We start from the raw sequence: 22,995 nt of genomic DNA on the forward strand, positions 1-22,995 counted from the left end.
TAAAAGGCAAGGCATCCCATATTACCCCTGCCCTCGAAGCCCCCCAATGGCTCCCACTCAAGAGCACAAGGAAAGTCTTTACAGTGACTGCAATGGCCCCGGGTTACCTCCCCGACCTCATCTCCTATTCCTCTCCCCTCCCCCTTGTTCCCCTCCAGACAACCCGGCCTCCCCAGTGTTCCCCGAGCATTCCAAGGATGCTTCTGCCGCAGGACCTTCGCACTTGCTATCCTTCTGCCAAGTGCTTTTCCTCCCCAGGTCCCCACGCTTGCTTCCTCACTTCCGACTCTTTGCTTCAATGTTGCCTTTTCAGCCAGACTTTCTCTGGCCCTCACATTTTCGGTGGTAGCCCCCGATTCTGGCTTCAGATCTCCCTACCCCGTTTTCTCTGTTTTCCTTCCCTCCCCAGCATTCACCGCCTGACATTCTGTGTAGCTCCTTGCTTGTTCACACTCTGTCTCCCCACCAGAACGTGTTTCTTTCACCAGTACAACCCCCAACACTGACCAGCACACACCCCCAGGCGCTGGCCCTACACCCGCTCCCGAGCAGATGGGTAAAGGAACAAACACACAAAGGCCTGAGACCTGCACTGTCCTTCCGACTAAATCACACCCGAAATCACCTGTGAGTTCCGGTTACTATTTCAAGTGGGGCAGGCAGGGGCACCTGGGTGGCTCAGGGGGTTACGTGTCCAAATCTTGGTTTTGGCCCAGGTCATGATCTCACGGTTCGGGGAGTTCGAGCCCCCCCTTTGGGCTCTGCGCTGACAGCACAGAGCCTGCTTGGGATTCACTCTCTCCCTCTCTGTCTGCCCCTCCCCCAGGCTCGCTCTCTCAAAATAAGTATTTTAAAATAGTAAAGAAGTAAATAAAGTGGGGCAAAGAATTTAAGTGACTTATAAAAGCAACCTGAGTGTGAAATCGTCCTTTGCCTTCATGCAAATTTTTCATGGTTTTTCACCCACTGAATGAATGGGTAACTGAGCGACAGTTTTTAAGCAAATTCCTCTGAGCCTTTAGAAGCATTCAACTTGTTTTTCATAAACAGCTCTTACGTTCCCATTTTGTTGGTTTGGGTACTATTTAATTGAGCCATACGAGTACAGTCACAGATACACGTAGCATAAACAGGTTTGGGAACAAATACTACGGACTTCTGGCAGCATTAACTTGACCGCCGGGAACAGACATGCACGGGCTCTCCCCGCGAGGGTGTCAGGATGCGATCCACTGGGAACGCGGGGCATCCGTTAACAGGGAGGGCTGACTAAACGGAAACACTGACTAAGCCTCCACTGTCTTTCACTCTATCCACGGTTGGAATTGGAACAGAAGTTCTGAACGATTCCAGGTAGCGCTGTGCCCCGGCAGGCCTGGCACTCTGCAAGATGACCTCACACTATTCCTTAGGCAGCAGTGACCATGCTGGCCTTGAAGACTGCCGTGTGCACACGGGGGAGCCCTGTGCTTCCCCTTCGGCCTCGTCAGTGGGACCATATCCCCCGGCACCTCAAAAGCGAGTGTGTGGGGGGAAAGGCCAAGGTGAGTGATGCTGTGGCATAGGCCCAGTTGGGGGAACAGCCTTGTTCAGCACGGCCCCGTCAGGTGCGTGGGACATCGTGAGATCAATCAGCGTTTAAGCTCTAAGAGGAAAGGCTTCGAACAAAAATGAAAACACACGAGAAAATCTTCCACTGCCGTGTATTTTGGAGGTTCTACAAGTGAGGGACCCTTGAGGAGATGTCCGGTGTCAGGAGGCAGAATTAAAGCTGGTGACACAGGGAGGGTGACCCTATTTTCAGAGCCAAAAATTGGGGGAGAGGGTTTAAAACTGTAAAGGAATTTTTAGATAGTTCTACCCGGGCATCAAGGATGCTAGATCACAGTCTCAGGCAGCCTGTGCGCACTGGTGTAGATCGATCAGAAACAATGCCACCAGCGTGGCTGAACGAATGAGCCAGCAGCTGCAATTTCCTTCTGGCCTCTATCGTTTACTGACTGGCTTTCCTTAGACATCTGTAACCCTGAGGACTGTGCCCTGAGGTGGTAACCCTTTAATGCTGGGTGTAATTAACTATCACCAAATAACCAAACCTTTTCTTTCAACCCGATTAAAAAAAAAAAAAATTTAATGTTTATTTATTTTTAAGACAGAGAGGGAGACACAGAGCACGAATAGGGGACGGGCAGAGAGGAAGACACAGAATCCGAAGCGGGCTCCAGGCTCTGAGCTGTCAGCACAGAGCCCGACGCGAGACTCGAACCCACGAACTCCAAGACCACGACCTGAGCCGAAGTCAGAGGCTTAACGGACTGAGTCACCCAGGCACCCCTCTTTCAACACGATCTTAATTGGTCATTTACTTATCCAATGGACGTTCTCTATTCTGTTGCCAACAATTAATTGCCCCCAAATTCACACTTTAGGCCAAAGAGTCCTAAATTCGGGCCAGATAAGCGAATGGTAGCTCAGACTCTATTATTCCTAGAGACTTTTTTTTTCCTTTTTATTCCAGAAACACTGAGTGGACACCTACACGTGCTAGGTGCTGCATGGGTGCTGGGGACTGGTGACCACACTGGCGGGGGACGCAGCACCCAGACTATACTAGTTAATAGCTAAAGGCCACCTGTCGCCCTCAGAAAGACACGCTAAGAGCAACAATGGACAAGGCAGAAAACCCTTAATTTCACCATGGCTGACACTTAGAAGCGTCCCTAACTGTAGCGCCATCCTGCTCATCCGTCACGGGGTACTCATCAGGATCGAGGAAAAACGTTAACTAATGCGTTCTGAAAACCAAAAACTACCACCTCGAAGATATTGCTAATAACCAAAAGAAGAGAATTTCAAATGAAAACTGGAAGCAAATTAAGTTAATGAGATGGGGGCGATACCACGGTCACTTGTCCTTTTTAAGACCCAAAGGAGAACTCCTTACTTCTGGGTAAAGACGCATTCGAGAAGCCGATGAAAACAAAAAGAGTTCAAACACCCACCCCGGAGATGATGGTTTAGTAGGTCTGGAATTTTAAATAAGCCTCCTGGGTTAGGTTTTGATGCAGGTCGTCCGCTAAGTGAACATGCCGGGGTGGGGGACAACCCTAACTAGGGCCCCTTCGCGCACCTGGAAACACCTTGCGGGAATGCAGCTCCTCGAGCTGAAGTTACCAACACACCCAGCTGGGCAAAATACCCCCACCCCTCACCCGAGCAGCTGTCCAACTCAATTCAGGGCATCGCCTTAATAAAACACCTGCTGTCAGCTGGCCCTAATGGGCTGCGTCCGTAATTTTTATAAATAGTTTTTAAAGCACACAGTCGTACTAATCATGGCGATGAAGTCACTTAAAACAGCACATACTTCAACTACAGTATCTGGCAGCAATTTCCTGAGATGTGTCGAAGTGGTTGGTTCCTGCACCAAAGCAGTTAACGTAGGTTTTCACGAAACCGGCTGGCAAAATTCGATCGAAAGAGCCTCGATATAAACGATAAAGGTAGGAGTATAAGACATCTATGTACTGGTTATTACGGAAATTCTGAAAAGCTTCTGGAGCAAGATCCTGAAACAGAGAGGAAAATCCCTGGCAGGTTCACCAGCCCGTGCACCAAGAAAGGAGATGAGTGAACTCCACGTACTTCCTTCCAGAGTCAACCACCTCCTAGCACTTAGCACTAAACAGAGCATCCACTCAAACATAAAGGACAGGCATCCAGCAAAGAGAAGAAAACTATCCTGTTTCGGAACGAAGGTGCTTCCCCTCGCAGCACACCTCTGCCTTCGCCGAGGAAGCCTGTGCACACGTCACCCGGACGTTCACGTCACTCTCTTCACAAACCATTTCTCTAACTCACATGTTTTCAGGAGCTTGAAAGAAAAACAAAACCCAAAAAAAAGAGCAGTCTCTATGTGTTTGTTACACCTGACACTCTCCTATTACAAGGTCGCTTGTCCAGCAGCGTCACTTACCAGCAAAGAACCAAGAGCAACGACCAGTTTTAATGAGTAAGCAAATCATGCCAGAAAACCCACATTCTAATATTAGCACACCTGACACACAAGGGAGGTCCTTGGGTGTTCTCTCAGGGCCCACCATTTCTTTGTTTGCGTATCCTATTAACAGGACCGCTATCTAGCTTCCGTAACCATCGACGATCAACAGAACCGTATCTGGGGACACGAGGAGGGCAGACAAGATCTATAAATAATGAAAAAGGAGACAGTGAGGAGTACATCCTTCTCAAAAAACCTTCAGGATCCTGAACACCCGGATTATCTGAGGGCATCCCTTTCCACAACCAGTATTAATCAATGCTTACACCTCGAGCCTTCAGGGAAAGGCGAAATTAGGTCTAGCGTAGTTCTTAAAAGCAGGCAAGTAGCCGATGGGTGAGACCACAGACATCCCTTCCCGCCATGGGAGGCAGACACCAGGCACTCAGCCTGGCCCTCCTTCCCCAAGCACGACCCCACCTCCGAAGCAAGGCTGTGCAGCACCCCAAGCAGGTCCTTCCTCCCCATGCACACACATCTGGAAACCTACTGGCCAGCCATGGCTTGGGAAGGTTTGCAAATAGGAAGACAAGGGGATAAAAGGTGCCACTAGGAAGCAGCAAGGTTTGACTCTCTGAACGAGTCAGTACCCGGATCTGCCCGTTCCCTAACAAAGCCGTGTAGATGGGGGCTGAGCACGGGGCATCACACCAGGCCTACAGCAGAAACCACTCGGTCCTGTCTCCCAGGCACTCACAGAACGCACTAGGACCACGAGGGGCCAGGACTCGTGCTCGCCTCCCCCCGGTTTGAGCTCCTCTGCATTAGCTGCTGCTTCCTACCCACACACAGGCAGCTACAAACTAAAGCCACGTCTCCTTCCTGCCTCTTAAAGAGCATACCACTGAAGCAAGAAGCGGGCAGGTCAAGGGCTTTCACCCCCAGATCTGCGGGTAGGGGCGGGAGGGAGAACACGACTCGTGATGGGCAAATGGAACCACACGGCTGTGGCGTCGGGCAAACCGCGTCAGGAGTCTGGGCCCCGCTTCCCCGTTCGTAAAATGGGAGAACACAGAAGTATTTACTTCACAGACTCGATGCGACGACTACGCGGGAGAACATATGGAAAACCCCCAAGACGGCGGCTAGCAAGCACTTCAAATTATCAGGGATCATTCTTCCATTATTATTTCAGTGGGCTGGAGTTCCTTGGTTAGGTTTTCATGATTTTATAACCAAGCTAACCAAGGTTTTCTTCTGCACCTGGCTTTTAAAAACTGCCGCTTGGGCCTTGAAATTCAAAACCAAGAGAAATCAAGTTATGTGGAGAGGCGGTGACAAAATGACAGTCATCTTCGTCCTCGCCCTGATCTGAAAACTGGTTTTCGTGTTTTATAGCTCCTTCTATTTCTGACGGGTGGGAGTGCCTGACGCAGACAGGGAGGAGCTCCGGCCTGGCAGGCGCTCAGCAAAGCATGCTTGCCACCCGACAGCTTTCTCTCCGGGCACGGGCAGCGGAAGCGGATGACGAGGGAACGTTCCAGCTACTGCAACCTGTGCCGCCATAAAACCTACGTGGCAAGTCGGCTTTGAGCGCCAGCCGCAACCTTCCGTCCGATCCCAAGGGACATTCCAGAGGGCACCTTTCAGTAACAGCCGCAGTGGCTAACGTTCTCGAAGCCCTTCGCTATGGCAGGCGGCATGGCATCCGTGGTCCTCACAGGCTCACCTGCCGTCCGCGCAACCAGCCTCTGCGGTCAGATCATTACTGCCATTTCGCAGAAGGGAAAAGCAGGGCTCAGAGAGCTTAAGTAATTTGTCCGAGGTCACAGGGCTGGTAAGTGACAAAGCCAGGCTTCAAACATTTTATTCAGTCAGTAAGTATTTATACTGAGCGGCTGCTACACACCAGGCTCTGTTGCAGATGCTGGAAACGCAGCAGCGAACAACACAAAGGTCCTTCCTCCCAGGTAGAATGTTCACTCTGGGAAGGCAGACGTTTAGTAAACCAAGGTCACAAGTCGGTAGCAATGCACAGAGGAGTTAAGTGGCCCCCAAGACCAGTAGGGCAGAGTGAGAAGATGGAGAGGGCCAAGGGCAGTATTTCCAACTGGATGGTCAGGGAAGGCTTCTGGGAGGAAGGGACAACTGCTCAGCAGCTCCAGGTCCGGAGCCAATCAACACCCTTACCTACGTTCTACTGCCTGTAACGAAATCACAACAAAACCTCAAAAGCCGGCCACGGCTGGCCTACACCACACTGTCCCTCATGGAAGGTCAGAGGCCGTTGGAAAAGTTCTCAACCTTGAATTCCATTCTTGTGTGGCCACGGCCGGCCACCCTGGACCGAAGCTCTACACGGGCCCCCACTGCTACTGTGAGGGTCTCCAGGGAGGCCAGGGCACCAAGGGCTCCCCGACACCTCGGTGCGCCTCGATGGAGGGAAGGAGCCCGCCCTGGAAGACTTCAAGACTGTTTCTAACGTTCTGATGCAAGTTCTAATCTCGTCTGTTCTGGGGAAACCAATATAAACTGATGCTTGTCAGCTGCCATGAAGTAATCCTTTTCCTTTCAAGGCCTTGAAAAGCACGAGCAGTTTCCTCAGGAGCTTCTTCCAAGAGTCGCTCAGGGATCACCATCGCTCAAGTTCCACCCCTTCCACCAGGATGGTTGCTAGGCCGCGGGCTTCCTTAGTGGGGCAGGGCCTTCTGGGGTCTACCACGGGGAGGACTCACCATCACCACCCCCATGGCCAGCAGCTACTGCGTCCTAAGCACACACCTGACCTTCAATACAGTCACCTGCAGGTGAGGCGGCCGAGGCTCGGCCGGCAGCCTGCCCTGCCTCGGTTACCAGCGGGTTCCAGGGGAACTGAGACCCAGATCACTAGGGTTCAAGGCCTGTGTTTATTCCCACTGTGCTACACAGCCTCTGCAACAAACCCCCGCTCTGGGCGATGACATCAGCACCAGTCATTTGGGAGACACGATAGCCGTGCAAAACCCAAGCGGGGAAGGTGAATCGGGTGGTGTCACTGTAGTTAAGGGCATGGAATCAAATGGCCTGTTTGTAGGCGCCCCTTACAGCTACAGCTGTGGGACGTAAACCCAGTGACCATGTCCCTCAGATGTGGTCGATTTCTCTGTAAACAGACATGCTATCTCCCTCAGGTGGTGGGGGAGCTTCAGAGCAGACAAGTGCCACGGGACAGTCAGAACAGGGCCCGGCACGCAAGCTGGGCCAAGGAGCACCCCCAGCGCCCCACGGCGGCCAGCTACACCCCAGAGCCCTCTTGGGGCCCGCACACAGACAGAGTCCATCAGATCTGCAGTCCGACACCCTCGTGACCCAGACTAGCCATTGAAGATGTTTTCTGAATGGCTGGCCGACTCAAACACTCCAGGAGAACGTGCGTAAATTCACAAGTCCAATAATAGCTTGGTAATAGAAGCCATATGAAAATGTTCCTGAACTCGAGCTGGGTTGGCAAGGTTTGGATGTGATTATAAAAAGCAAGTGAGAGCAGAATGTTACTGCGAGGAAAATCGAACCCATATGAGTCTCAAATAACTTCATTCCGACAAAGAATGTTAAAATAGTGTATCGGGGGCAATTATTAAATACGACAACAAATGCAACGATCTTAAACTGAAGTTCTTATTTTTAAATTAAAAAATAAAATTGCCCCAACTATATCCTAAGGCCCAAATCCCCTCGTGTTATTAACTTACCTGTATAACAAACACCAGGTCTTTTTTTTTCCAATGATTCCTATTCAAAGTTTACATTTAGATTTAATGCTAAGACTCGGTAGTTACCCAAGCAGAATTCCAGATTAGGACACAGGTGCCTGTCTAAGCACGGGTACGGAAATGTGCTTAGCGTAAATGTGTTCTGACTCAGGGCATAAATCCATACTTTAAAACCCACCGGAGGGGGCGCCTGGGTGGCTCAGTCGGTTAAGCGTCTGACTTCAGCTCACGTCACGATCTCACGGTTCGTGAGTTCGAGCCCCGTGTCGGGCTTTGTGCTGACAGCTCAGAGCCTGGAGCCCGCTTCAAATTCTGGGACTCCCTCTTTCTCTGTCCCTCCCCTGCTCACACACTCTCTCTCAAAAATAAACATTAATGAAAAATTTTTTTTACTTAAAAAAAAAACCAAAAAAAAACACCGTAGCGTTCTCTCACTACTGAAACGCCCCCCTCACTGGGCAGGTCATCACTGTGGTTTCCTGTGGCACATGGTGAGCTGGACACGGGAAGGCACATTTAGGCACTAACTCTTCCCATAAGATATTTACGTTTTCTGGAACATCTGCCTGAATTTTGGGTCACTTTCTATACAAGCCAGAAGATAGCAGCATGGACAAATGCTATTATCCCAACAGTTCAGCAAGTTTACTCTAATAAAAATACTTCCAAAACCCTTTACGTGGCTCACAACAGAGTGTAATTTTTCAACTGCAAGTAAATGTAATGCACGGTCATGACGGCTTTTCCCTATTCCTATTCTTAACCCAGAAAGTAAACAAAACCTACACATACCCTCCAGGCTCTTAATCCTATATTTCAGAAATAACTACCCGCAGAAAGTTACGAACAACCCTTTCTTCGGCACTCTTTGCTGAGGTGGGAAGGCAAGCCTGGACCAACTACTATCTTTCTGAGCTAACGCCCCAACAGGTCAAGGTTCTCACGTGACATTTGAGGGAGGACTCCTGATGACCCCCGGGCCTTCTTTAGAACCACCTTCAAAATCAAAGGCTATTATTATAACGAGCTTGGCTTCTGTTAAGCAGATTTTTCATGAGTAAGAAGAATGACCTACAAAGCCAGTCAGAGCTGAAAGGTCCAGGACAGGGAGAAGCGTATCCCGCGGTCAGCATGAAGCCGGACGCGGGTCTCCGAGGGACAGCTCCTGTCTGCAGTCTTGCTGCACCGGGAAGACTCCGTACCCACAGCGATGGTTCTACTTGTTCACTAAGCCAGAAAGCCCTTAGTAGAGAAGGTATCGAGTCCTGTATTCTACGTTCAGAGGAAATGAAACTTAAAAAAAAAAAAAAAATACATATAACAGATAACCATAAAAACGATCAATAGGATGGCGTAGCCTGGAGACGGTTCAAATCCCAACTGGCCACTTGAGAGTGGTGTGGTCTCTGAAGGAAATCACTCCCCCGGGGTCCGTTTCCCCATCCACACACGATACCAACTTCGAGGTGCTATCGTCAAGTTTGACAGACGCTTAAGCACGGTCCCTCAAACACAGAAAGCACTCGAAAGTCGTCAAGTCCGCAAGGCTCATCAGGTCGTTCCCAAAACCACTTGGGGAAGGAAGCAAGCACAAGGCTGGGAAGGTGGGAGGAAGAGCTGGGGTTGCACCGTGTGGCCGGAGACGGGAAGGGGCTACACAGTGGGGGACCTGGGCAGCCCCCAGACAGGAGACCGGGCCACGGATGGGCCAATGAGCAGTTTTCCATGTTTCCCTTTGTCACACCCACTCAAACCTCTCTTGTCCCGTCAAACCTTTCCTGACACTGTTCTCATTTTGTCTAAAAAAGAATTTTAACAGTAATATGGAGATCATGACCACCAGCTGGATCTCGCTCCTACTATGTTATTTTTTCTTTATCTCCTAGCACAGCATAAAGGCCCTGCATCTTGTAGGCAAACTCCCAGAAAGGAGGTCAAGAGGCACCAGGAGGGAGGGGACCCAAGAGGGGCTGTGACCCTGGAATACTGGCCGAGAAACTGCACACCCAGCCGACCTTCCTCTTCCCGAGGCCGATCGCCTCTTCTTTCCATAACCTACAGCCCAGCCCAGGGCTCAAGACTAGCCCTTTACTCCCCACCTCCCAGGTGACCCCTCCCCCCTGCTCCCTTCAGAAAAATGGGAAAGACGAGACAGTACCGGCAGGGGAACTGTAAGCTCAGACAGCAACACGTCAGTGCTCGAGCCACGAAGGGCTACACTAACGGTCTCGTTTTCCCCCACCTCCATTCACTGGTTCTTCAACGCCTGCTGACATTACCTGGGGCTTTAAACGACAGACTACCCAGGCCCCACCCACGGTCTATTTTAAAAGGTTGGTCGTAGAGCTTTGGAGCCGGTCGTCTGGCACCTCTCTAGGTGAAAAGTCTGAGAGGCGCTGCACGTGAGAGCAGGGCTGTGGCTCCTCGTTGTCGTCTGACAGCCGGGCCTGCTGCCCAACAAGCGTGCCAATCCCCGCCAGGTCCCCTCCAGCCACCCCCACCTCCCAAGTCTCTCAGGCCACCCTATCGCTGTCTACACTCTACGACACACTCAACAGTGCTTTCCGGAGACAGTCTCTGAAGGAGGAGATTCCTGAAGGGGGAGCAGTGGGCTGCTGCCACCCGGTAGGGAAGAGGCCACAGGCTACTGGGTCTCCTAAACAAGGACAAGTGGCAAACCACTTCCTCTAACCATCAGCCCGGTCTTTAAAATGCCACCTCGGTTGGGGCGCCTGGGTGGCTCAGTCGGTTAAGCATCCGACTTCGGCTCAGGTCATGATCTCGCGGTCCGTGGGTTCGAGCCCCGCGTCGGGCTCTGTGCGGACGGCTCGGAGCCTGGAGCCTGGAGCCTGCTTCGGATTCTGGGTCTCCCTCTCTCTGCTCCTCCCTGGCTCATGCTCTGTCTCTCTCAAAAATAAAACATTAAAAGAAATATTTTTTAAATAAATAAACGTGGCCTTGGCATCCAAGTCTGCCTTTCTCTCACCCACCTGCACTCCACTCTCCTCTCGAGGTCAACGTCTATGCTTTATGGATAAAGTCGGTCCATTCGAAGGTTTGGTATCAAATCAAAATCCACCTGAGTAGCAGACGCAGTAACTGAGCTACAGTTTTACTAAAGTCGCTTTCACCAAGTAGTAAAAGGCTGCAGCCAGCTAGGCATCCATCCTCAAATATGCAGTTAGAGGGATCTTCTTGAGCACCCAGCCTTTGGAAAGCTGTGACAAAGTGACATTTTCCATAGGAAGTATAAACAGGGGGGACGGCCAAACAAATGTAAAGTTCCACCAGGGCCAGGATTTTTAATCCGCTGATGTAACCAGGGACCTCAACACAGCCCGGTATACAGTAGGTGCTCAATAAACTGTGATTCTGTAGAACATCTGACTAGAAAGCACCTGCAGCAACCAGGTTAAAACAGCCAGCCCAGAGAGGGGTTTGTGATCACAGCGAGAGGTGCTTCAAAAGAGCAAAAACATAAGCCTTCTGAATGTTTTAAAACGTTGCACTCCACGAGGAGTAAAAGCGACCAGACTCTCCGGCGGCTCGTTCCTGGCGGGGTGGGAGCTACAGGGCTTCCTGGGGACTCCTCCCCTGAGTAACTGTCCGTGTGCCTGTCGCGCTCCAGCACTGCTGTCAGCACCGGGGGCCCAAGGAGCCAGACCCAGTCCCGCTCTTTTCAGTCTGGTGAGACAGCCTGTGAGCATCCATACCCAGTAAAAAAAAAAAAAAGACCTCCTTCTGGAAGGAAGGCTCAGAGACCATCTCATCCGTGACCCACTTGGGCACATTGGGAACTGAGATTTGGAGGGTAAAAGAACCTGCCCGCTGGCAGGGACGCGGAGGGCACCTGTTAGACGCCTGTTAACTGGCACGTGGGGGGAGGGACGAACGAGGATCACAGGACGGAAACCTGCTTCTCCTTCCCAGGGCAGCGCTTGATCTCACAAGGCCCAGCTCCTGCACGGGACACTGGGCGAGTTCGGCGCTCAGTTTAGCGGAACATTTAAAACAAGGGGACACCGAAAGCTATCGCAAAGCTCCCTCGCACCCCTCTCCCCCCGCCCCTCCCCCCCACATGCCTCCTCGCCCCTGGGTTTTTGCAACATAGGAGTATCCTCGGCCAGAGGTGGGACCGTCTGGCCAAGGCAGGCCGCTCGCGCCTTCAGCTTCACTGCCTTTGCCTCGGATGCAAGAACACGCAGAGACAGGAAGAAGGCACGACAACAGCAAGTGCTGCCGTGGAGGGCTTGATGAAACTGCTGATCTCCAATCAATCAAAACCAAACAAAGAAAACAGCAATTCCATATTAAGCTTAATACAAATGTTACAGCCTGTTTCATTCTTCCAGGGATTCAGAAAAATAAAAACCCCCAAACTAGCGTGAACAGTTACCAAGCAGAGAGGAAGCGGAGACCCCACGTAGGAAATTCTTTATTTCCCTCTTGGCAAAAGGAGTTCACAAGGTTATTTCTCAGCACCACGGTCCCGACTGCGCGTCCACCCTCTAGACGGGATGGGAGTTTAACGTTCAGTGACTGCCACACAGGAGCAAGGGAAGAGAGGTGGTCCGGGCGGGCTGTGCCCCCGCGGCTCCTCCCGCCCCTTCGGCCTCCTCCCTCACTGCTCCCCAGGATGTACAAAAGCAGTCCTTTCACGAGGGTTTAGAAAGTGGTTTTATTGGTTACAATGATATAAAACGTATCGCTTGAATTCCCTCTAGTTATTAAGTGCTCGCTGGTAACAGCATAAACACACTCTCTATACAGCTGACAAGCTCAATGATTTATTTCACGCCAGAAGGGGAAAAATAGCGAATGGCACGCCTGTCTAGAATGACCCTCTCCCTCCCTCTCCCTCTCTCTCTGTCTCTCTCTCTGTCTCTCTCTCTCTCTCAAGGCTACATCGGTTAAAGTCAACGGACAACCCCTTTTGTACGTCAAATTGTAAATTTTAATGTTTGCGTTAGAATCGTCTTTTGTATCACTCTCCAACAAGAACAATAAAACAACTCACAGCAAACTTCAATACAAGAACACTCTCCAGATTAACAACGCGAACAGAAATGTAAAACGTAAATCATATATAATACAATTGAAGTGTCCAAAACAATTTAAATAATTTTAAATACTTTATTTTTAAACTGCTACAAATGCTTTACACAACATTTCAACACAAAGTCCCCATAACAGAAATGTAACAAAACGGGAATGGTCGTGAGAGGGTTGAAGTGGCACAAAGTCACCGAACAAGCATCAAACTACACATTTTCAGAGGTAGATTACTTTCAAAGTTGAGAACAAAAATCAACATGAATAAAACCAAGCCATTTTCCACCAACTCAGTCATTAAGAAGGGAGGCATAGAATGCACGGAGAAATGACACTTACATCCTCTGGAAGAGGCCAATCTGTGGGTTTTTTGCTCTTAGAGACCGAAGTGTAAAACCTGGCATGTATGAATTCATTTATACTTACGTGTAGATATGCATTCTGGGCGCGGACATATTGCTACGCAGTGTCCGATAATATAATGGTTATGAATTAGTGCCAGATAATCAACCGAGAGGACAAGGTCCGTTTGGATATATAAACATGATGCTGGATAAAGCATTTTTTAAAAAGTCCATATCCAATCCTGATCTGGTTTCCCTCTCCATTATGCTGGCAATCTGCTTGTGATATATATTTAAACAAAAAAAAAAAAAAAAAAAAAAAGGCTTGAAAGACGCTAAGTGCCTCTCCGTACAGAACTCATTTAAAAGAAAGGCATAAAGAGCTGGTGTGTGACCAAAACGTTTTAGAATGAGTGCATCAGAATTCGTCATCCCTGAAATCTACAAAAACTTCTCCTAAAACTGAACTTGCTTTGCAAGGTAAGAAGTTCAAATCGTTCCTTTCTCTGCTGCGTGCCAAGCGCCAGGGCCGCACTTAGATCCGAGCCCCCAGTGCCATGGCGACGTGCCCTCCTCCTTGTAGCCCCATCACCCAGGAGCCAGGCACACGCCAGGAGCCGGGCTCCAGCGAAGCAGGAGACCCTGACCCTAAGCCGGGCAACAAGAAGCCTGACGACAATCAGTTGTGTGTTAGGATTTGCGAGACAGCTTCAACTGGCCTCGCAAGCTTGGCAGATTTCATATCCTTTGCTGTAGTGCTTATCCTAAGTTGAGCAGGCAATGTCTTTATTTAGTCAATTTAAGTTTGTTTTGTTTGGGGGCTTTTCTACAGGAAATTCCTAGAAAACAAGAAAACTGAAGATAAATGCCAAAGCAACGTAACCCAGTATGAACTGACCACGTTCAGGAAAAGACAAGCAGACCATTCAACAGATGTTACCATGACAGCAAAAGAACACCTCTGAAGGTACACAGGAACCTGGGCATCCTACGCAAAAAAGGCTGGAAGGGACCACAAGCAGGTCTCTTTGGACTGGTGTATGGCAGAGGTGGGCATGTAAAAAAAATTAGCATCACTGTAGTTTTCAAATCAATTCATGGCAAATGGGAAAACTTGGTCTGTTATTTCAGTTTGCCTTTTCACCTTTTAGTGTTCAATGGGAACATAGTACTTTTTAGAAGCTGCTCTAAAAGGAGCATTAAAAAAATGTAAAAACACCTTGAAATTTACAAAGACTGAAGAGGGGTAGATAGGAGGAGAGAATGCATCTCTCTCCTCGTCTTTCTGTCTTACGCCAGGTGGAAATGAGCCCTCAGCGACAGATGCAACTTCGGTCCCATAGGACGCAGAGGGGTTCCGGCTGCTAACTGAGGAAGGGGAGCCCAACACAGGGTTCACTGGGCTGAAAGGTGTGACAGGACAACGTAAAGACGGGTGGCATGCCTGGTGCCCTCTGCTGCTCTGTCCTAAGAGGAGGATTCGGAACACAGGTCTTTCTGACACCCTGATTGGCACAATGTCTTGTGCTCCAGGAAATGACCGACTGGCAAGTTCTGCTGAACCCTCAGCACTGAATGGGAAACTCTGACTTCACTCACATGGCTTCAAAAACCTGTGGAATCCTCAACTGGCATTCAAATGTAAAATGTCTGAGTGCTGGAGACCAGCTCTTCATCAGTCTGTTTGAACGAAACACCCAGGAAAACATGTGCTGCCAGTTCTGTGAGGTCCTTGAATACGCGAGGGGCTAACGCTGAAAACAAAGTCCAAGCAAATATTTCTAAATATGCGCCATGAAACCATCCCTGAATAAAATTTACAAGCAGGAACATACTGAGAAAGGACAGAGACTACAGATTAAAACAGCTCCTTTCCAGTGTGACACGTCCAACCCGCGAGGATGATGAGGCTGGCTTTCCAAGAGCCCTGGGCTGGCCAGTGAGGACCCACCACCTTCCCCAGGCCAGAGCTCAGGAATCCCGGTTTCATACCTAATGCACCTCGTATAAGGCGCTAAGAAGAATAAACTCTCTGAGGAAATGCCCACTCTTGTGTCCAGATGAGTTAAGTATGATGTCCGACTGAACATTTGGTTTTTACGTCCCCAAGATACTTCACAAGTTTATGGTCACTTGTAAGCAGCTCCCTGCGTGAGGCACACATCCTTCAGACGTGCCCACGATACAGTCCCAGCGACTCCTGCAAACAGGGAGGCCTGCTGCTACCATCTGCCTGTCAGAAACAACAGCCATGTTTGCTTAACAGACTCTTCCGTGTTTCCTTTTAGGCTCAATCCAGTCCAGCAACGTAACCCCCTGTTAGCTATCAAATAAAGCAAAATAATGAAAGTTAACCGGAGCAAAGGAGAGAGACACAATTTTATTAGGCACTTTGGTCCTTTGCACTGTTAAGGGTTCTTCAAAAAAACACTGGAGGAGGAAGAGCTAAGGGGATGAACCTCCTAACTGTATGGTTACTCAGAGAGTTTCTCTTTATAGTACTTTGATTTTTCATAACCTCACTCTTGAATTGTAGAAACAGGAACCAGTACAAAAATGAGTGATTCTTTTAGGTAATATTGCAGACAAACAGGGATGCACATAGTACATTCTAAAGCATCAACCACCTGGGAGATGTTTTTTCGGTACAGTCAGTGAACATGATGGCATTTTCTGGTTCTCTAACTTTAAAAAAAAAAAACAAAAAACAAAACTCGGCTTAAGAACACCCTGTTGTTGTGGAACTTCCAGAACACAGAATGAGCACAAACAGGTACGCCGTTAAACTGCTACAGGCAGGCAGCTTGAACAGCCGATAAACAGGTGCGTATTTTCACCAGGGCGAAGCTCCGAGACGCTACACACAGGCCTGTGCCGTGGCCAGAGACCAGATGCTGAACTGGAACTATCACAACTGATCATTCAGTTCACTTACGAAAATCGCTTTTTGAAACGGAACCCTTCACTCCTACAGTAAACCATTCCAATCAGCCTCTGGCTAATGACCCTTCTCCACCTCTTTCTTCAGCCACCACGTAAGGCACACCAGCCCCAAGAACTCCACCTCATCACCTGCGCGCTGGTAACAGCACCTCCGAGTCTCCGAAACGGCAGACACGCCCCAGAATTCGCTCTAATGGTTTGCCTGAAACACCGAAGAGCTTCAGACACTGAAAGTGATCGCCAAGGAAGCCTAGAGCCCAGCAGCTCACCCTGAAAGGACAAGCTTTTAGAGTGTCTTACAGAAATTCTGAGGTGGAGCACTTCACACAGGATTCACCTGTAGGCATTATGCAGGAAACTCCGATCAACTCGGGTTACTTGAGTAACTTGGAAAGTCTGAGAAGCCAATATAACAAGTTGAACTACTGCCCTGTGTTTTTATGTGTCGCTGAGGACAGTCTTAATACGGGGAGGACACGGAATAAAATTGTGAAACCACCTCCCACCTGAGACGAACCCTTACACCATCGCTGGGGGAACGAAGGCGCTGACCCACGGGGCTGACCTGCCCTGGGCTGCCACACCGGCCCGAGGGAACTGCCCGGCTCCGCACGGCTCTCAGCGCCCCCTCCTCTCCTTTCTTCAGAATCTGGCCTGTTTCATTATCCTGTACCTGGTGGCGGGGCACGGGTCGGGGGACGTAAGGCATCTTAAAAAGGAATATGGTGTCGTGTTTTGTTCCATAACCGATCTGAAGCAAGTTTTTCAAATGAAAACACAATAAAAAGAAGACATGATAATAAAAGCATCCTCAGTGACTGTAACTAGGCTCCAGTCACAGAAATAGTCAACAAGATTGCAGTGTGGTTTCAACGAACTCAATGATCTACCTTAACTCTAAGCAATGATCTATGATCCGGAATAATAACAAGAGACACTGAGATGTTACCCGAGATACGAAGGAAGTGTGAGAGAATTTCATCTTTTCGTTAATAGGGTACTTGTGATTCTGAACGCTTTTCATGGTTTCAATTCACAACTGGCCCTGCTAGAGAAATGGTACCACGTGCTGAGTCCTAGGTCTGAAACAAAAGCTGGGAATTCGTGGCTGAGGCAGCCCAGCAGTGACCCTTCTTCGTGCCTCCAACGTAATTAACCAACAGCTACTTCCTTTAAATGCTTATGTCAAAATTCTACAGGAAAAAGGAAAAAATAGCCATCGGGCAAGAATATTGTTGTCTTCTGACCGTCTTCCCCCCCGCGCTCGGCAGCTCGGCTCTCCTGTGGCCCTGGAAGCCTCGGCTTACCTGAAGTCCTTCAGCTCCTGCTTGCCGCCACCACCATCCTCCCTCCTGCTGTCGCCCGGCTCGGCAGCAGCTGCCAGCTGGAGGCTTCGGGTGACTGGCCCCCCACTCCGTTCTCTAGATTTTACATTGAACCGGTCTGTTCTTTTCTTACTGGCCAGAGCGGATTTGCTCTGTAAGACGGCTTTGCTTTTCTGTACCCTCACGTGCAGGCTCCGGGACGTCTTGCTCGCGAGCTGAGCAGGATGATTCTTGGCCACAGCTTTGGGTTTTTTCCCCTCGCCGTGGGTTATTTTGGCCATTCTTATGGGGCTTGAGTTCCTTAAGGAGGAGCTTGGCTTTTTGGACTTCACCGAAGCCGTGAACTTGACATTCTGCTTGGACCTGAAGGCCGACGAGGGCAGCGGGACTTGTGCCGGGCCTGAGCTGCGCGCCCTGGTCTTGCCCAGGGGTGCCTGCACACTTTGCATCTTGATCTCAGCGTCCGCGGTCCGCCTGCGGTGGCCGCTACTGTTTTTGTCGTTACTTGCAGGTGACGGGTGTCCACCTTTCTTGGATGAATGGGCAGCTTTTTTTTTGGAAGGAGAAAGCGGTTTTTTGGGGCAGCTGAAAGCGGCGTGCTTATTCAGGCTCCCGATGTACGTGAACTCTCTGTGACAGTACGGGCAGATGTGCGAGGAGCACTCGGAGGCGGTTTTTAGGTCGGCCTTCTGCTTTGCGGATTTGTTTTTTTGCAGGATTGCTTTCTGGACAAGCTGGTTTTTCTTCTTCAATGCATTTAGCTTGAGCTTGTTCGAGGACATCTTGCTGAGCTCGACACTGAAGTTCAGCCTCTTGGGCTGTCCCATCCGTCTGAAGGCGTTTTTCCCCGAGTTATCGAAAACCACCACGCCGTTCTTGGGCTGCACAGTCTGTTTCAAGGGGACTGGGTTTTTCTTAGGCGTGTACCTCTTCTTGTCACTAGCAGAGGCACATGCCAGGATGTGTTTGTGTAACTCTGGCATGTTGTCTACGCCCTTCCCACACTTTGTGCAGCGAATGGCAGTGGTGAAAGTCTGCGGGATATTGTGCGTAGTGAAATTTGTGGCCGTCACGCCGATCCCCATGGGGTTTCGGTGATGGTACTGAAATGGAGGTGGCTTAAAGCTTGGGTAATGTTGATTGAGACCCAGTCGAACATCTGGGTCTTTTGTCTTTATTCCAGAAGCCATTATTTTTATGGTCGTGTAGAGCTCTTCAGAGGAATCATTTAATTCTTCTTCTTCTTTCGAGGTTTCTAGGGGGTCTTCCGGCAAACTCTGCATATGTTCTACGTGGGCCTTGCTGGGATCTGTGAAGTTCTGGGGCCTGAGCGTGCCGCTCTCAAACTCATGGTGTGTGCACACCTTATCTGGGTGGAGATCTCGCTGGTGCTGCTGCAAATTGCACAAAAAAGCAAACTCTTTTTTACAAACCGAACACACAAAGATATTCCCAACTCCATGAAGCAAAAAGCGATGTTCTGACAGATCAGTTTTAGCCTTAAAGAGCTGCACACAAAATTCACATTTGAAGGGCCATTCTTCAGCATGGATAGATAAATGTTTGGTTAGATCTTTAATGGAAAGAAAAGGTGATTCACAGACATTGCAGACAAAGTTTTTGTTGAACGTTTCCTGAACAATCTCCTGCTCAACTGCAGACCGGGGCTCTTCCCTGGGCTTCAGCTCTTCATTCTCTAGTTCCTCCTGCTTGAAAGTTATCATGGGGAGAGAAGCTTCCAGATTATCCCCAGAGGAAACAACGGATGACACTGCCGAGAGCGGCGGCGGCGAGGGGGAAGAGGAGGAGGAAGAAGAGGAGAACGAAGATGAGGAAGAAGACGAGGAAGAAGATGAGGAAAGGGTCGGGGGTCCGGGCGAAGCAGCAGACGTGAGAGGTTCCACCGAAGGGATGGGAGATGGCGAGGGGGACACCGTAGGGGACAGAATGGGAAGCGGCGACTGCACGGTAGCATTCGAGAGCGGAGAGGGACACGGACGGGGAGACGCCCCAGAAGAGGAGGCCGGAAGAGGGACAGTAGGAAGGAGTGGAGGGGGTGGCGTGGCAACAGTCAACACAGGAGGACAGGCCGGGGGGGAAGAGGGATGCGTTGGGATCAAGAGAGGAGGCAGCTGCCCGGCAGAAAGGGAAGATGTCTGCAGGGCAGGCGAGGAAGGAGAGACATCAGGTGGGGACTCGACCACAGGGGCCGATAAACCAGCGTCAGGGCCGAGGCCAGAGTCTGGCTGGGGATCCAGGGATTGACAAGGACTCGGGCTCCGGGTCACGTCTGCAGCATTCTCTGCGGGTAAATCGACGCCGTTGTACTCGTTGAGAAGAACCTTCTGCAGCATGCGGGTGGTTGGCTTCTTTTTCTTTATGACACTGCAGGCTGGCTGCACCAGATGGTTTTCTTTCGACTCCTTGCCTTCAGAGTCACTACAAGGCTTCTTATGCACACTGAGGTCTAATACAGATTCCCAATGGACCGGGGTCTTGCCTGTGCCCTCGGCCTTCTGTTTGACACCGCTGGATAAGTCCAGCGGCTGCTGGTTGCACACGTTGCTGAAAGTAGGGCCGGCTGCCCACTCCTTAGACACTTTGTATTCATCAAAGCCCGGCGGGCTCACCGTTTCTCTCTCCTCTCTCCCAGACAAACTCCACGCTGGTGAGTTGCTATGACTTTCTAATTTGGGTTTTTTGGAACCCAGAACGGCATCGGTCCACACCGCTTTGCCATCACTTTGCTTTCCAAAGTCTCGGAGGGCAGGACTGTGTTGTGGGGAACTGGGGGGAGAGCTGGTCCGCCGCTTAAACCTACTCGAGGTCACGGGCAGCATCGACGCGGGAGCAGACACGCAAACGGGACCTAACTTCGGTATTTCCGTTGCCGAAATGCCCGCAGGAGGCGTTAGTTTGTCCTGGGTTTGAAGCAGTTGTTTGAGCTTCGACGACAGGTACACACTCTTCTCTTTGTGGAAAGACACCGCCTCCGAAGTCGATATGCTGAGAGGCAGCAAGGAACACGCGGGCACCGAGGGCTCAGACTCCGTCTCGGCTTTGATTTTAGGGAGCGCGGGAGGACTCGCCGTTCTCCGTTTCTTGGACTCACTGTTTGTGCTGCTGGAAGGCTCTTTAGGAAGATCGTCGGCTACGGGGGCCTGTGCGGCCTTTACATTCTGAGTGATTTCCACCGTGACCGGAGTAAGCAGGCAATTGATACCGTACAAGTCGGCCGAACCGGACTCCATCTCAATCACGTCACAGTTACTCGTGCTGCTGCTGGTCTGAATTTTGCCATCGATGTAGAAATTTAAGTTTTCAGAGATGTTGCTGGAGATGTCCATGATGTACACGTCGTCGGCCTCCCCGTCCTCCTCGGGCTCCGTGCTGGGCACGTAGACACTCTGGGCGGGCGGGGCCTGCTCCGCGGGAGGGCGCGGCTCCTCCAGGAGGCCCCCTTTCCGCCGCACGCCCTTGGGAATCAGATGGCGTTCGTGGACTCTGCGCTGATGCCGCCTCATGTTGGTATGCGTCCCGAAGACCTTCTTACAGTATTTGCACGGATGAAGCTCCTTCACTTCCCCATTCTCTTCTGCAACGGAAGAACCGACGTTTTCTGGCGGAGCCTTCTCCGGACGCAAGAGCAGAGAGTCTTGCCCGAGACCGGGAGGAGTCGAGTCGTCCTTTGGAGCAACGCTGTCTCCGGACGATCTGCCATCAGCCGGCTCTTCCGACGGCTGGGGCGCGAGGCCGGGCTTGCGCTTCAGCCCCGCCTCGTGGCGCCGCTCGTGCCTCCGCCTGTTGATCTGGGTGCCGAACGCCTTCCCGCAGTACTTGCACTTGAAGGCGTGGTTGACGGTGGATATGTGGATGTGCATGTGGCGTTCAAGCCCCTGCTTGGTCGTAAACTTCCTTTCACAATGCTGACACGGAAACATAAACGTTTCAAACACGTCACCATTGGCCTCTTCCTTAGTTTTGGGAGTTCTGCTAACAGGCGTCAGCCCTGGAGAGCCTTCGAGAGCGTCTCTCGAAACGTTTTTTGGTTCCTCTAACAAATCTTCAGGCTTCTCGTCACACCGAATTTCTGGCTCTTTCACAGAACTTTCATTTGGCGTGTCAGCTTCTTCCTCCCCCTCTTCTTCCAGCTCATCGTCTTCATCTTCTTCCTCCTCCTCCTCTTCCTCCAAATCGTTCACCTCACAGTTCGCTGCTTCCGGCTTCTCCTCGGGTTCCGCGTGGGGCGCGCAGGCAGTGGGGGACACTACCGGTTCTGGAAGCACATCCTGACTAACCGCTTCCTGAAGAACGGCGGTCTGCTCAGCTGTTGAGGCCGAAGGCTTCTCGTCCTCTTTGGGACCTAGAAGGCACAGGGAAGCAGAAGCATGGGCGTAAGGGCAAAAACCAGGCACGTCATGCTCAACTCTTACTGTGCAAGTGATTTCTCTCATCACCTACAATGCGAGAGAGTGTGACCAACCAGACAGAGCGCTCTTTTCCCGCTGAGAAAGCCGTGCTGGACAGGAATCCACTTCGCTCATTCACTCAACAAACATTTTTGGGGCATCTGGCACACACCAGGCAACACGCCGTGCCGCGAGGACACGTATGTGAACCAAGAGCGCTCACGTGGGGCTTCGATTCTTTTCTCTGTTCAGCCACACACACACAAATACAGTTTTGTTAACAAATCGGAGAGCTTAAAATTGTGCCGGATACTGACACAATTCTGAAGTCACCGTTACGGTGTGTGTGATACTGACTTTCAGGAGTCTAGTTGTGAAGTCTAATTTCTCACGATTCCAAACTGAAAGCAGGAAACCGTTCATCATATTACCGGGTTAGGTTCTCAGTAGCCTGTCTGGAATAGAATGGATTCTCTCCCTCCCTCCTGACCAAAAACTGTGCATCCAGAAGCTAGGACATTTTCCAGAACCCGGTGACCAGAGTTTTTTTCAAGTAAAAGAAACTTCAGAGATCACTTCTTCCAAGCCTAATCAAATTATTAAGAATTCAGGAGCTGTGGAAAAAAGGGAACCCTCATGCACTATTGGTACGAATGCAAACTGGTGTGGCCACCGTGGGATACAGTGTGGAGATTCCTCAGAAAATTAAAAATAGAACCACCCCACAATCCACAATAATTCCACCACTGGATATTTACCCCCCACCCCCAAAAAAGAAAAAAGAAAAAACGCTAATTCAAAGGGATGCATGCACCCCTGTGTTTATTTCAGCATTATTTTCAACAGCCACATAATGGAAGCAGCCCAAGGGTCCATCCAGAGAGGAATGGATAAAGAAGATGTGGTACACACACACGGACATTATTCAGCCATAAAAAAGAATGAAACCTCGCCACGTGCAACAACATGAATGGAGCTAAAAAGCATCAGGCTAAGCAAAGTCAGTCAGCAGAGAAAGACAAAGACAAATACCCTATGACCTCACTCACATGTAGAATTTAAGAGACAAAACAGGGGCGCCTGAGCGAATCAGACAGTTAGGCATCCAACTTTGGCTCAGGTCATGATCTCACAGCCCAGTCCGTGAGTTCAAGCCACACGTCTGGCTCT

The 22,995-nt window shown here is 50.4% G+C and overlaps 1 protein-coding gene across 8 annotated transcripts in view; it reads right to left on the reverse strand.

Annotated features, from left to right (window-relative positions):
* The window catches only part of PRDM2 (PR/SET domain 2), a 121,750-nt gene that overhangs the window by 16,857 nt on the left and 81,898 nt on the right, over window positions 1-22,995 (reverse strand). For 7 of the 8 annotated variants that reach the window (XM_019461887.2, XM_053898936.1, XM_019461882.2 and 4 more), the window contains one exon: window positions 17,399-21,779. The exons of the other annotated variant lie outside the window; for it this stretch is intronic. In XM_019461887.2, the coding sequence (XP_019317432.2) occupies window positions 17,399-21,779 (4,381 nt within the window). The remainder of the gene's footprint in view (window positions 1-17,398; window positions 21,780-22,995) is intronic. 8 annotated transcript variants of the gene reach the window in all.

Source organism: Panthera pardus, unplaced genomic scaffold (assembly GCF_024362965.1).
Source record: "Panthera pardus isolate Hobbes unplaced genomic scaffold, ASM2436296v1 HiC_scaffold_11, whole genome shotgun sequence".
In the NCBI taxonomy this organism is placed as follows: domain Eukaryota; kingdom Metazoa; phylum Chordata; class Mammalia; order Carnivora; family Felidae; genus Panthera; species Panthera pardus.